The 16,575-nt window shown below is 37.8% G+C and overlaps 1 protein-coding gene across 3 annotated transcripts in view; it reads right to left on the bottom strand.

The window, feature by feature from the left end:
• The window catches only part of NALCN (sodium leak channel, non-selective), a gene marked incomplete at its 3' end in the record, with an annotated part of 278,612 nt that extends 263,486 nt beyond the window's left edge, over nt 1-15,126 (bottom strand). For 2 of the 3 annotated variants that reach the window (XM_082675903.1, XM_082675904.1), the window contains exons 1-5: nt 14,989-15,097; nt 11,708-11,890; nt 3,248-3,331; nt 1,747-1,886; nt 1,530-1,658 (exon numbers count right to left, since the gene is read on the bottom strand). In XM_082675903.1, coding sequence (XP_082532029.1) covers nt 1,530-1,658; nt 1,747-1,886; nt 3,248-3,331; nt 11,708-11,890; nt 14,989-15,096 — 644 coding nt within the window. In that variant the 5' untranslated portion in view covers nt 15,097. Of the gene's footprint in view, nt 1-1,529; nt 1,659-1,746; nt 1,887-3,247; nt 3,332-11,707; nt 11,891-14,988 lie in introns of all 3 variants that reach the window. The other variant, XM_082675905.1, reaches the window with a different exon arrangement.
• Nucleotides 15,127-16,575: the final 1,449 nt, after the last annotated feature.

Raw genomic sequence — 16,575 nt, 5'->3', positions numbered from 1 at the left:
AAAATGGCAACATATAAGAGGAAACTAAAAACTAGAGGAAGGGAAATACATGAGTTGACTAAATGGTGGTCTCAATGGGGACTAAGTACCCAGTAGCCATGAGCTTGGGTTTCAATGCCTACAAGAAGCAGAAGACAGGGTCCTAAGCCCATGTGAGTCTGGGAGCAGGAAATGGGACTCCCAGGCATACAGACATATTATAATTTAAACGAGCTCCAGAGCGTGATATTGGCGAAGGGATCGTCAAATAGGTCAATCAGGCACAATAGAGATTATAGTTACAGACCCAAATATAGACAGGGAATTAGTAAATGAGAAACGTAGTGTTAAGTTCTGTGAGTAATGACACACAATAAATAGTGCGGGGAAAACTGCCTTACCATATGATGAAAATCAGTTGTAGTAAGGTATACGTGACATACAATATATTGCACATATTAAAAAGAACAGCTTGATAAATTCTGACATATGCACAGAACCACACTCAAGAAAATGAACATACTGACTAATCCCAAAGGTTTCCTAGTGCCCCTTGGTCATCTCTTTCTCCTACCCTAACCCTTATTCCCAGGCAACCAATGATTTCCTTTATATCATCATAGACAAGCTTGCATTTTCTAGAATTTTATATACATAGAACCACAGAATATGTACTCTTTTTCATCTAGCTTCATTTACTCAATGTAATTATCTTGAGACTCAAGATGTTATGTATATCAATATCTCATACTTCTTTTATTGCTAAATAGTAGTCATTACATGGATATACCACAATTTGTTAATCCATTTACCTGTTGATGGAAATTTGGGGTGTTACCAAAGTGGGCTATTACAAATAAAGCCTTTGTATGTATAAGCATACATAAGTCTATGTATAAGTCTTTGTATGGACATAAGTTTTCATTTCTCTTGGTTAAGCCCCAGGAATAAATGAATGGGATATATGGGAGATGTCTGTTTAATTTTTAAGAAACTGCCCGACTGTTTTTCAAAGCAGTTATACCATTTTCCATTCCCATCTTATTTAAATAAGATATGAAAATATCCTGACGGTATTATGTTCCCACGCTGAGGAAACTTTCTAAATGTACACTTTGAATTCGCTGAATCTACTTTCCCACAGGGTTACATTTTTCAGTCTGGCTTGTCTTGAGTATTTGTCTTAAACATTTGCACAAAACAATTTTGAAGCAGAGAATACAGAACATAGAGGGCACATAAATACTTTTTTAAAAATTGAGACAGAGGTTTTTCTCATGAGAACTGCAGAAAAGTCCTTATGAATCACCTAGATAAAAGTGGGAAGCAGCAGCACAGCACAGGGAGATCAACTCGGTGCTTTGTGATGACCTAGAGGGGTGGGATAGGGAGGGCGGGAGGGAGGCTCAAGAGGGAGGGGATACGGGGACACGTGTGTGCATATGGCTGATTCACTCTGGTGTACAACAGAAACTAACACAGTATTGTGAAGCAATTATACTCCAATAAAGATCTATTTTTTGAAAAATGCAGTTAGTAGATAAACTTACCCTGGTTTTGTGTCATTTACTACACAGTGATAGGTAAATGTCCCAAACATCTGAACTCCTAAAATTCCATAAAGAAGTAGAAAGAAAAGGAGGAAAATGGAAACACTCCATATTTGTTCTCCTGATCGCCTAGGGGGAAAAAATAGGTAAAGTAGGTAAAACTTACCCCCCAAAATCATAAACCTATCCCCTTAACTTACGTAAAAGCAGTGCTTACTTCAAAATATTTGTAATTCTGGTCCTTGGTAGTTCAAATCGGAAATAAATCCGGAATGCCCGGATCATAATTAGTGGCCGTGGGATCCGTAACATGCCCCAAGGGGACATCTGATCAACTATATCAGCGATTTCAAATACCTGCAAATTCAGAGGTGAACAAACAATTCAGACTTTCGCTTAGCAATGCTTGTAGTCAGGACTATACAGACAGCATCAGAGGTTCATCCTGTGCCCTGCATTATCTTCCACCGAAATCAACTTTCTTTGGAGTACATTTTGAAGCTATAGCATTCTTAAGAGAAACAAATACATAAACTAATGAAAGTGTCGTTAATCTTGTTCATTTCCTATATAATCCATCAAGGCACAGTTTTTATTACAAAGTGCCAACGCAGAATACAGAATAAGCATGCTAAGCCTTCCTCACTAATAATGGTCTTTGGTGGAACTTTTTGAGTATCTAGAACACAAAGTAATGGCGAAAGGGTTAAAAATACTATGAAAAAGATGAAAAAGAATTCCATTTACCAGTAGAGGCAAGATGATAATTAGGAAATGTTTGTCAATCATACAATAGTTATTAAATGGAAAAGAACATATTTAAAATGTAGGATGAAATTAATTATTGGGGAGGTGAGCTTTGTAAAAATAAGGACAGCTTATCAATAAGCACCACGATGAGTTTGCAGGATGCACTATGAACTTATTTTATTCTGATTTTTTTTTAAATGAAGAATACAGTAACTTCAGTTGAATTAAATGCAAAATCAAGCCTGAATGAATGCATGGGAATGAATTCTACTGGTTTTCAATAAAATCCGTCCTTCAGGCCTTTTTAATCTATGTTCCCCATTTCTCATGGTAAGGCGTTTTCTATTAGCAATACAGCATTTTATGTTAACCAATATTTATCCCAATGTATTTATATTATTTTAGCTATTTTTAGTGAGAATTCAGTCACATAAAGGACTGGAATTTTAATTTTTAAATTCAAATTTTTATTCTACAAATACAGAAACCTCACTCCATGTTCTTTCCTTCATTTCAATGAATATATTTCTAACATCTGCTTAATAAGAAATAATCTCATATGGTACTAATTTTTATTTCTGATTGAGAAATAATTCAAAAATGTGACTGACAATGATTAAAATGTTAGGCTTTTTAAAACCAATAAACATTAAAAAAATAATGTTTTGGGAAATTACACAATCACATGGTCTTTGGTGGAACTATTTGAGTATCTAGAACACAAAGTAATGGCGAAAGGGTTAAAAATACTATGAAAAAGATGAAAAAGAATTCCATTTACCAGCAGAGGCAAGATGATAATTAGGAAATGTTTGTCAATCATACAATAGTTATTAAATGGAAAAGAACACATTTAATATGCAGGATGAAATATATATATACTCTTTAATATATCTATTTAGATTTTCAATGTAAAATCATGCCCATTTTGGAAAATACCCCCTTGTAATTTAAAAGTGTTTAATTACCTGTAACACCAATGAAACCCAAAGGCAAAAGACCATAAATCCATCAAAAACACACCAGCGATCTTTCACATAGGAACTATCCCCCTAAAAATAAATTTCACATGGCGTTATCAGACAAAATGAATAATTTCAAAAAACACCTGTGGAGGGAATAATCAAGTGTTAATTCAGTATAAGCTATGTACAATTTTTGTATCATAATTGAGCAGACCTTCCAAAAGAACACTTTTAGCATTTTAAGTGGTATTATATATGAGGAAAATAATTTATAAAACACAAGTAACTGCAGAACTTTGCATGTAAAATTTTAAATTCATGCAAAGGTAAAACATCACTGTTTTTTCTCTTAGCCACACAGAGTCCACCACATAAGGAACCAGAGGCCATCCTACTTAATAGGCTGCTTAGGTCCTAAAACCACCTCTTCCTGTAAGAACCAAGGTTAGTCCTTCACTGGCCATTGAGCACACAGTGGTCAGTGAAGGACTTTAAATCTCTGGGAACAACCATCATTAGTGGAAAATTAGCCAGGAATTCATGTTGAACTGAATTAGAAGTGAAGATGAAGAAACTTGCCTTCATTTTCAAAATAAACATATATCGACTTAACTTTAATTGGGATTTTAAATGTAAAAGAAAGATAAGGAAGACATACTACTTTCATTTTTTACTTGTGAGTCTACTCTGACATTAGAATGCATTATTTTATAAAATGTTTTTAAATGTTAACTTTTAAAAATGTAAATATACAGTATATGATGTTGATAAGTGTTACACAGAAAAATTCAAGTATATATTTTCAAATTGACTTTTAGTAAACAAATGTGTTCTTTACTTGTTGTTGAGCAAAAAGTGAGAGAAAAATATTACTTGATCTTTATTTGAAGAACTAGGCATAATTGTGATTGCTTAAAAAATGTAAAAAATTCCAAAAATGAAAACTGAAATTTTATGGGGCTCAGCAGAGAACTATTTTAAAATAGTAACAATTAAAAGTAAATATTAGGCAAGAAAGAGAATAATTACAGATCACTGGGTACACAGGCACCCAAATAGAATGAGCTTATACAATATTTTTTCCCGAACACTATTACTATTTTATTCCTATTTTGCATTAAAAAATGTTGCATGTAGTATTACTACATTTAACCTCTATTGTTGCTCATAATTTGCTTTAGTAACAAATTATGTTCAATTAGATACAGGGTAAGAGCTTCTCATTATATTGAGGTTTATTTAAAATATAAAAAGTGAGGATAAATAGTGGTATTTCCCTGGGAGGGGAACAGAATGGCGAGAACCAAGGGCGGAAGAAAGACATAATTTTCACAGAATATCCATACATGTGTCTTTTGACTAATGGTCATGCGTTATATATTTTTTAATAGATTTTCAATATTAAATTTTTTTTAAGTTGAAAATTTTAGCTTTAACAAAAATCACTTTGTCAGTTGGCGCAAATAAAGTCAAATTTGAAAAACTTGGGCGTCACAAATTCACAACCTAAAGTTATCAGTAACAGAGTTGGCTGAATTTTTGTTTTTTATTTACTACATAAGTTTGTCTGCTAAAGAAATTGATGTTGCAAATCTGCCCTGAAGTATAATTTGAACTACATAAAAGGATTATTTTAAATCATTTAGGGTCCCAAATAAAACAAAAGCATAAAAACACATTCGAATTTCAGATGACCTCATATTATGAAAACTGGCTTAGCAAAAACTACTACTGTATAACGTAGAAAACTATTTCTGAATTACGAAGTCATTTGAGTTGCATTATCTGGAATGTTTTCTGATTTACACGTTCCAGAAATTCACAGTGGCATCTGGCTGTCCCCAGTAAGAACCACCACATACTAGATGGCACATAATGGTCAACTAAAACTGGCTTCTTTTTACTTCTCTGGTATAATACGTGAAATAATCCGCTGAGCAGAAGTTTTATACATTATGTTTTGGTTCCTGTTTCCAGGGGTCGTCCATTATTTATAAAAACCTTTAACAAGCTGTGTTATAGTGACCTGGGATACAAAGGCCAATAACACCCAGATTTTTCCCATCTTTTCTTTTAACCTTTTGCCCTTTAGCATCCATTGTTCTTCATGCTGTTCCGTCTTCCTGAAAAATTCCCCACAGTCTGTGCCAACTTTTCCCTCCATACTTTGGTCTGACCACAGCCTACTCTGATCAGCACTTTTGCTCACACATCATGCTACCACCAGCAACTCAGCTCATGTAAATAAATAAGGTTCATACTGTGTAACCTACAGAAGAGTCCTTTGTAATCCCCATCCAGTCGTTTAATGAGTTTATATTTTAGTCCCTGCAGTTTAGGCTTCCTACTTAAATCTTCTCTAAACGTATTCTCTGGTGTTGCATTTAAGAAAAGGTCTATTCCCCACTGTAAATGTTTGAGTTTGTTCTGAAGATTAGTAGCATCTTGAAACTTACTAGACTACTTCGGATGGCACTCCCACCACCTAGCACCATGTACGACATACAGCAGATATTAAATGATTGATGAGATAAGCACAGGAACCATGTCTTAGAGCCTCTGTAGATTACAATGCAGGCAGTAAGAAGTCAATGCATATGCTTCATGAATGCATCCATGCATCTATCCATTCACTGAAGCTACTAAAATTGTTCCTTTAAAGAAATGATTCTTTGCAGCAAAAAGAGAAAGATGGAGTACCTTTCAATGCACTACCTTAGAGTTAAGACTCTTTTCCTTCATAATCATGAAAGATCACAGTTGAAATGATGAGATAACGTTTGGATATTTCTTGGATTAGTGTAGTTTGAATCAGCAAAGACCATGTGCCATGCAAATAGGAACCAGGTCAGGGTTTATATAATTTTTGCATTTTAATGAAATTGTAGATACGATTGAATTGTAAATATGAATTGAAATTGATATCATATCAATCATTATTGATAATCACCAAGGCTCCATAAGTGTAAAATACCTTTTAATAAACAGAATAGGGACTTTGAAACCTGGCACTTTGAAATATAATTGAAGCCAAGTGGGACTCTGCCCTGTCCCCCACCTCTTGTTTGTAGAAAAGCTCTAGCCTCCTAGGCCTTCCCAGAGTTCCAAAGAGCAAGTTTAACCACAGAAGTGAGAAAATACAGAAACAAAGGAAAACAAGGCAAAATAATAGTTTAGCCATAAAACAAAGTCAAAGACTTTTAATTCCTCTTCAAGGCCTATAGATACTATTCTGAGCCCATATCCTTGAGGTACTAAAGGATACTAAAACCTCCATCAGGTGGAAGAAGTCAACTGCATGCTGACCACCAGCACCTAGATCCCAGACTGGTTGGAACCAGAAGGCAGTCACCTCACTACCAGCTCCATGAGCTGATCATGCACTACTTGACCCTCACCCTCACTTTGCCTTTAAAACTCCTTCCCTGAAAGCCTTCAGGGAAGTTGGGTCCTTGAGCATTAGCCACCCACTCCCCTTGCTTGGTCTTGCAATAAACACTGCACTTTCCTTCAGCACAACACAGTGTCAGTAGATTGGCTTTACTGCGGGAGGGTGAGCGGACCCAAGTTTGGTTCGGTAACATAATCTCATATTGCATTTTGTGTCTGACGTATTCATCAAGTTGCCTCTTTTTCAATTTGTATTTTCAAAGACTCTTCACCATAACTGGTTAAATGGTGCTATGATTCAATTTGTCAGTACGTCCAGATCCCTTTAAAATCCTACTGTATTAATGTTCAAGTTACAATATTTGTAAATAATAAATTGTCCCTTTCCCCTGCTTCCAAAATGTGTAACCAGAACCTAACACACACGAAGGCCCAGTGGTATCTGAGAAGTTTTAATGCCTCCAATATGAAAGAAAGGTTTTAACTTGTTTGTTGCATCAACAAGAAAGGGAGAGCAGAGAGTATTTGAGTTATGGGTGGAAATCAGCAGGCTGGTGTCTGAGGAGATGAGTTATTCAAGAGCTGTCCGTCAATTTTTATAAAGATAAACACTTGGAGGCTGCCAATCAATTATACAGTATAAGAGAGGAACTTAAATTGCCATGCAAGGACTTCACAAGCAGAGAAACCAAACACATTTACCTGAAGACAGTTATAGGGATATAGGTTGGAGTTACAAAACAATATGCATGGGTGTAGTTTCATAAGCATATGATTTATTGTTCTGAGTTCCCAGGGCCCATCTGTCACTGCGTCTTAGCATTATTTTTTATTACTTCAACAGTGCTCAGAGGATGCATGCTACTTTTAGCCAGGTCTATTGCCAGACGAAAAATAGACAACTGAGAATTGTCTGAAGAATTCAGTCTGCACTACATGGAACGCTTTGCAGCAACACAAACATGTATCACCCAAATGCTTTATTTTTGCCTGTAGGGATTTGGTGAGCTAGAATGCTTCTTGGAACAAGAGTTAGTGGGGGAGGCAATTAGAAACAAATTATTGGGCAGTAGGAATTAATTGGCAGATGTAGTCAAGTTTGGGGGATGTTATAAAAGATGTGAAATCCTTTAAACACATAAATTCCTCTAATGAAAATTTTGAAGGACATTTTCTGCCGGAAGGACTTTGTGCTCCAATTTCTCTCTCCTGTCGTGCGTGGGGCGTGTGACCTCCACAGTGAGCTTCTCAAATACAAATCAGAGGGTGTCACTCTCAGATTCGTATGCCCCATGCATCTTAACTGACCACAGAAGGAAGCCTGAGCTCCTCGCAGGGCTGCAAGGCCCTCCACGGTGCAGCAGGGCTGCCTTCACAGGGTCCCTTCCAGCTGCTCCCTGAGCATCCCATCTGCTACTTCTGACTACGCAGAGTGCCCCAAGGCTCCAGGGTGTTCCAAGCCTGTGTGTCTCAAAGCGTTGCTTTTCTCTCTCTGTGAAACCCTTGACTTCCCTCTGCAAATACCCCCACCATAGACTACACCTCCTCACTTCAAGACATCACTTCACATTGCTCTTCACTGACATCTTCAAGCAGATTTTTTTCACTATTTTTTGTGCCCCCTTCCCCTGTACCTGTTTCAGACCATTATTACAGCACTTTCACAAAATACTGAAGGTCTATCTCTCACTATCTGAATTCTCACTACACAAATCTTTGCTATTTACATTTGCTAAAATACTTGCTCCCAAATCACTATGTAACTAGAAGAACCACTATAGCGAATCTGTACAGGTGCCAGTGGAAACATTGAAGTTGTCCGTGAATCCTGCAAGGAGGTAAGATGTGCATGCATGCAGCTCTGCTGTTCTTGGGGGGTAAATCTTGTGCTGGCAATGTTTATCTAAATACTTAACAATTGATAAGCGTTAAGTGTATCACTACCTCCTCTTCCCTCTCTTCCCATTAGCCTTTCCAGGGACGTGGACTTGAGTCTACCAACCCAAATAAAGTATATGTGTGCATCGTGTTCTATTTTAAGCATCAGGTTACACTTTTCTTAGTAAGTTTTCACATTGTTTGGCAAAGAGTTGTACAGATATTTTAGCTGGAAATCAGTGCATAATAAACATACACTGTTAGTAAATTAAACAAATTAAATAGTGAATAATTTCATAAGAAAATTTACTTCATCAAACAGACCCCCAACAGACCAAGCAAGTCTAAACAGACCAATTTCCCTAGGAGAAACAGAAAGAAGAGGGAGTCCTACCAAAAAGGCACTAGAATCAGATGGTTTCACAGGGGATTTCGAACAAACTTTCCAAGTTAAAATAATTTCAAGATTACTCAGATTATTTTAGAGCATATAAGTGCACACACACACACACACAGAGAAAATCTAACATCAAAACCTGACAAAGATTAGACAAAATTTACACAAGGAAAATAATAACAAATATAATGAAATAACCGATTAAAACAGAACAAAACTGTGTCATGACCCAGCTGAGTTTTTTCTGGGAATGTAAGGATAGTTCAATTATTAGGAAATCCACGCTATTACAAGAGCTAAGGAGAAAAATCATCATTCAACAAAATTTAAAAGCTATTCAAGATGCAACTCTTGAAAGTTGGAATTAATGTTTATTCCCTTAACTTGATAAAATATGCATACTTAAAACGCAAATCCTTCAGATTACTTAATTAGGAAACATTAGAGGTGTTCTAAATAAAGCCGGGAGCTAAGCAGAGATGCGCACTGTCTCTAAAACTATTTAAAATTTTGTAGGTATTATTAGCTGGCCCAATTAAATTAGTGGCAGCAATTAGAGGCATAAGAACTGGAAAGAAAAAGGCAAACCTGTCTTTATTTGTATACGATATGATGATATGGAAATAACAAAAGAATGAATGGAAAAACTACTATAAACAATACACAAATTTAGTAAATTTAGTAAAGTGGCAGGATATAATATTAACAAACAGAAATCAACAGCCTTCATTTAGAAGAACAACAGTAAGTAAGAATACATTATAAAAGACAAGACCCCACACCAAGAGCAAAAAAATATATATATATCAGAGCATAAATATAGCAAAAAACGTGCAAAATCTACATGAGGAAAACTATAAAACAGTCCTTTAAGGTGCGGGAGCAGACTTGATAGAATGGAAAGATTGCCCATGATCTGGGACAGGAAGAAGTGTGTGTGGTACCAATAACCACAGGCAGAGCCAAAGACAATGACAAATGGGGAAAAATAACTGCAATTTACATCATAAAGGGCTAATATTCCTAACACACAAAAAGTGCCCAAAATTTGAGTGAAAAATAATGACAACTTGAAAATGGCCTTTATATACATAGAATCAGGTTCAACCTCACTCGTCAAATGGAAATGCAAATTAAAACCACACTGAGTTACCATTTGCCACCCAACAGATTGGCAAATATCCAAAAGTTTGACAACCTGTTTTGTGGTGACCACGTGGTGAAAGAGACACCTGTGTACATCACTGGTCAACAGTCAAAAAGGTTCAGGGAATACGGGGTAAACAGAAACTATTAAATAGAGCCACCAGGAAGCAATTATCCAAACCTAGACTGTAGAACATTCTGCAAGACAAAAGACTCACTTTCCCAATGGATCAATGACATGGAAAATTTTTGTGCAGGGCATGTGGGGCTGAGACCTAAAGGATTTAAAGAGACTTAAATGAGATTTTAAAATATAACAAATACACTTTGTACAGCTTCTTTGAGTCCTGATTCAAAGAAGCTAACTGTAAAAGAAAATATTTTAGACACCTGGGGAATTATGAATACAGATGGGGTATTAGCCTACATTAAAGAATTATTGTTAATTGTGCTAGATGCAATATGTAAGAAAAAAGATTTTGTCAGTCAGCGATGCATAAGAAGTTGTTTCTGAAATAATCTGATTTCTCAGATTTGCTTTAAAATGAAATAGAACTGGGAAAATACTGATAACTGTTGATGCTGAGTTACAGGATTCATTACAACTATAATCTCTACTTTCCTGTAAATTTTTAAAGTTCCATAATAAAAAGTTTTTAAAAAGTTAAAGTGAAAAAAGTAGTGCATTGACTGTGAACTCCCTTTTTAAAGATAGCACACAATGAATTATTGTAAAGAGAAGCAAAAAAATTGACCCAGTAACTATATCTTAGGCATCATCTTGTTAAAGTCTTGAAACGCTTATACAAAATAAGGCCTTTCTTCATCAAAATTACCGCACTTGAGATGCTGATACAGCCAGTAAAAGAAAAGGCTAGGGTTTGAGTCAAATCTGTCATTTGTCAGACCCTAACACCCAATCTGCTGTTTCATTATACCATTGTCTCTCTAAATAGTACAATTTGAAATACTTTAGAGACAGCATCATCTACATATTTTTAATGAAGGTTAAAATATAAATAAATAAAAACCCTCTGCGAAGGTTAGGGTTACAGAAGAAAGAGATATCCCGGGACAGAAATTTTCTTCCTTTTCTTTTTCTTTCTTTTCCTTTTTCTTTTATTTATTTATTTATTGTCTCCCAATGGTGCCAATTTCATGTTACACATTCCTTGTGTTACAGTCCTGGAATTCCTTTCCATTTCAAGTCCTTTCTTTTTCCCTCTTAATATGTTCAGAATGCCTCAGGTGAATGACATCCTGCTGATTACCATCGCACTGCAAATTTATCACATGACGTTTATTCTGCGTTCCATGAACCAACAGGTGCCTCCTTGGCCTAGGTGGCATGCTCACCCCATAGGTGGCATGAAAGACCCTCCTCCAGCCTTCACGAAGTCAGCAGTGGGGCCATCTAGCTCCTTCTCAGATATTCCAAGACTTTGTGCCTTACACAATTGACTTCACTTTTTAATTATTCTTAATGTATTATATTTTCACCAACATCTGGAGTTATACCCTTTTTAAAAAGACTTCAATATCGATAAAATAAAGAGACGTTTTGTTTGACCGAAATTAATGTGAAAGCATTAAACTGATTTAGATTCTCAATGCATTTTGGTTTTCAGCTTAAATAACACGGAAGCACTCACCTTGACAATCCCCCGGATGTGCATTTTTGCTATCATCTCTGCCGTGTAGAGAAACATCAACAGAGTGTCCAGGGTGAACGTCACGTACTGCAGAGGAGGGTAGTGTTCGAAGGTCATGGGCGTGTTCATGCAGACAGAAATGACGCTGATGATGGCACAGATGCGCAGCAGAGAATGAACCCACTGCAGAGATGGTCCGGAGTTACTATCTTGATGCCACGAAATATCTTAAACTTTTGTTATGAACCATGCTATTTGGAAAACGTAATAACGAGATGGAAATATTTCACCAGTAGGGAGAAAAGGAAGAAGGAAACTAACACGTTAAATACGTGTAACGTGCTAAATATTTTCACGTATTTTACATCGTTTAATTCTCAAAGCAGCCTAATTTTCACATGAAAACACTAAGACTCAGGAAGGTTAAGGGGCTTGTCTGTGGTCCTGCATTAATAAAAGCCAAAGCTTCGATGTTAACCAGGTCAGGCTACCCCAATGGCTCTGATACTTACCAGGGCATAAGGCCATAATATAGGGAGATTCTGATTCAATCAATATATGTATTGATAGAAAAGTGATATGCTATTACTTTCATAGTTTTTTGTTTTTTTTTTTTTTTTTTTGCGGTACGTGGGCCCCTCACTGTTGTGGCCTCTCCCGTTGTGGAGCACAGGGTCTGGATGCGCAGGCTCAGCGGCCATGGCTCACGGGCCCAGCCGCTCCGCGGCATGTGCGATCCTCCCGGACCGGGGCACGAACCCGTGTCCCCTGCATCGGCAGGCGGACTCTCAACCACTGCGCCACCCGGGAAGCCCCTACTTTCATAGTTTTTTATGCACTATGAGCACCTAGAAACGGGGACCATATTTATTGTAACTTCCCTGGAATCTAGCACAGTGGCCTAGCCTAGTAGACCTCAAATGCTTCTTAAAATAAATTGATACATATTCCATAAGAATGGTTCTCTTTCTATTTTATCTTATATGCAACACCCTTGTATAAAAATATATTTTAAAATCTGCTCTCATCCTATATTTTCAAAGCTTAATAATAAATGGACTTTCCTCTTTACTTTGGAGAACATGTTTTATAAAAATTTAGCCCAGATATCTCTCCTAAAATGCCAAAAAATAAGTTTGTGTGCAATTCTGGCAGTGCACGTGCTGTTTGAAGACTTTCCTTAACCCCAACCTAAAGAAGTAGGAATTAAAAAGATAAATGTGTGTGTATACATCTGTATATGTGTAAGACATAAAATTACTCATGTATAACATCTTATTATGAAAACTAATACCTAGGATAAAAAATATTAACGCATCTGCATGCTAAACCTACACAATTTATATTACTAGCTAATCAGTTACTACACAATTCCTAAACGTAATCTCAATGTGTTATTTATTGACTGTCCTGTATATATATGCAGTCACATTAATCCTTTAATATACTCCCACTGAAAGAAGATGTTTTAGTTTCATAGTAGATGGTTCTGCAGCTACACAAGCTAGCAAGCACCCACAATGAGAAACAGAAAACCTGTCAGAACTTTGAGGAGACTCAGACACTTGTAGGCTGGTGAGTGGGTTATAATATTAATGACAGTTGTAATATTTTCATGAAGACATAATGCTGCTAATTCCATACCATATAAGTCACTGATGATTAACTTTAAAAGTTGATGTACTTTTCATGGCAATTAGGAAGCGCTTCAATAAACATCAGTGTGTAAATTTAGCCCCATCTGGGCCTCCAACACAAAGGATCTAATTACCCAAGAGTTTCAAAAGATGGGTTCTCCCACAACAAAACTGTAGTGAATTTAAAGAATGAATTCTCATTAAGCATTAATCATTCTAGTGTTTACACGCCTACATCTATAAAACTACCTTCTTCAGAAGTTCTCAGAAAGTTCTGTATGTGGTGGATACTAAGAAAAAGTTAGCGACTGCTTTATTGTCTATTCTGTTCAAAGTCTCTAAACGTGAATGGAAGACCTACTATGTGTCAGAAATTATGCTGGGCTCTGAGGACACACAAATGGAAACAACACAGTTTTGACTCAACACTACTTTCAGTCTGATGTGCGTAACATAGATATTTATATACAATATCATTTCTATTTACATATAAAGTAGGATAAGTGGAAAGAGAAGAGGTTCATTCCATCTATGGTGGGGAAGGGTCAAAGGAGGAAACTCAGAGTGGATGGGGGCAGGGGTCACATCTGAGCCTTCATGGGTGAGGGTGATGTGACTCATCTGAGCTGCTGGGAAAGGGTCTCGGGGCAAAGGAAACAATGTGAACTGGCCGAACATCTCGGAAGAGCAGGAAGCCACCGACAAGTGAACAGAGTGTATGTAGATGCAGGAAAGGGCAGTTGCTGAACAAGTTAGAACCACAATATAAAGGGCTTTGCATGTGATACTAACGCATTTTGATTTGCACTGTAGGTAAAAGGGATGTTTCAATGATCGTAAAGCAGAAGGGTGACGGAAACAGACACGGAAATGTGGAAAGAAATGTGAGCGGGCGAGAAGCAGTCTTGAGGACAGATTAGACGGGAAAGGACAGGGGGACCAAGGCCGATCATCTTTATCATGGTCAAGGTCAAGGGAAAGGCAAGCACTGCGAGAGTAGCGGTTCATTTCCTGAATTCAGCCCCTGTTGCTGGTTTGACAAAGGAGTTTATACCACTCAGGATCCTAGAGCTGAACTTTCCAGCCCTGTGGCTATGCCTTCCGCCCCAGCTCTGGCTGCTAGACTGTCTCGTGTACAATGACACTTGGTGTAGCCAGGCTTCCCCTCAAGTTCCCATCAGCTTAATTAGGCAGAGAAGGTGACAAAATTCTTCAGAGACACTATCCACTATCTCATTAACCTTTCCGTGCAACTCAGAAGGAGACCTTTAATTCCAAACATCTGATTGTCTCCTCAGGTCCCTGCATCATGAGAAGGTAAGTAAAGGAAGTCTGGTCGAACAGGTTCCTCATCTCGGTCTCCAGCTTTGGGTCAATCTGAGAAGTGGTATTAACTCTACATTTCGTGGCTCTGAAGGGAGAAGGGGGAGCCAGACCACCTCTCATGCCTTCCTCTGCGAATAACTCACAGCGGCACCTCATTATTTCATCGGGATTGTTCTCAACCTCCAGACTCTGAGACTCATCCACGTTCTACTGCAGTTCAGACATTTCAAAGCCAAACCTACATGAGTTTTGAATTAAATGATTCAAATTTCCTTTATATCAGCGTGGGCCTCTCCACACTTCCAAAAAGAAACTTACTGGCTTGTTAATCCAGAGTATGTCTGCATTGTCCGACAGAGATTCATCAGGACCAAAGTCAGTGACCGGCTGGGCCTCCACCCTGGAGCTCTGCTTCCTTTTGAGCATGCTGAAGTTAGCTCTGGGGAGCAAGTTCAAAACCACAATCTGGAAGAGGAAATGGAGAGTGTGTTAGTGCCCTAACCCATCCTTATGCTAATCGCAAAAACAGAGTCCCCCATGCGTGCCTAGGCATTTGTTAATTACACCCCTGTTCTATTGTACTGTATATAATCAATACATGCAGCTAGGAATTTTTAAAGGATGAGATAAAAATTAATAAAAAAACTTGAATTTTTTTCTCTCAACCCAACAGATCGTCTTGTGCACGTCATACAACATTCTGTGTGCTACTTTAGAGACCACTGGGGTCTAGATTAACTGGGGTAAAATAGCTTTGCCTCTTAGGGTTCACATATTAATAGGGAATTTTTGGAGGTCTATGTTCATATACCTAGAGCTGTCTCCACTTAAAGGTGGTCTGTGCCAGAGCACAGCTGACCAATCCAGATAAACTACTCAGATCATTCTCAGAATTTTCCCCCGGGGTTAATTTAATATGACACTCACAGACATTTATTGCCAACAATAGGATAGACCCAGGTTGACCTCCCAATTTTGTCCTTGCCATGGTGGATGGGAGCCAGAGAGAATGGGGCAGAATCTACTCTAAATAAAGCGTTTTTTTCTTTTATGAATTTTGTAACTATATCAATTCTTCTACCAACCCTGAAGTAAACCCAAAGCATACCGAAGAGGGGTATGATGAAATGCCTGCTTTCCACTTAGATTTTCACAATTCTGAGTCATCCCCATCTTGCTATACATGTCACCTCCCTTTAGCCATCACTACCACCAGCCACAATCCAGCAGCTACACGTTGGGCCCTCAGGACACAAGTAGCAAATATAAGTGCAAAAATGTGGGAGGAGATACTGTAAAGGCAGGCAGTGCCTGATCACCCCTGCACCCACAGAGACTTCTCCTTTGATTAACACCTGCATTGAATCTTTTTGTTCTTTTAAATATTTATTTATTTATTTGGTTGTGCCAGATCTTAGTTGCGGCTCAAAGGCTCCTTAGTTGCAGCATGCATGTGGGATCTAGTTAGCTGACCAGGGGTCAAACCCAGGCCCCCTGCATTGGGAGCTCGGGGTCTTAATCACTGCGCCACCAGGGAAGTCCCTGGCTTGAGTCTTAAAGGAAGGAGAGGAGCTAACATTTTCTGGATATGAACTATGTTTTGGGCACTTAGCAATGATATTTAATTTTTACAACTGGTGGAAGAAAGGAAACATCTTGTCTTTTTATGCAAGCATGAGGAAGTCCAGTCTCGAGGCAGCAACCAAGGTCACCAAAGCAAACTTGAGGTTTTAAAAGAAGCTCTGACTACAAAGTCTAAGGTGTTCGTCGTAGACCAAACTGGTGCTGAGGAATGATTAGGAGAATTTCTAAAGGCAGGTGAGGGAGGGTAAAGGTCCTCCAGGCAGCACACAGCCATGGCGACGCCGAGTCAGGAAAATGCAGTAGTTCTATCACCAGGAAGGT

Source organism: Grampus griseus (assembly GCF_964374135.1).
Source record: "Grampus griseus genome assembly, chromosome: 18".
NCBI lineage: Eukaryota > Metazoa > Chordata > Mammalia > Artiodactyla > Delphinidae > Grampus > Grampus griseus.
This window is presented reverse-complemented; position numbering and strand designations above follow the sequence as displayed.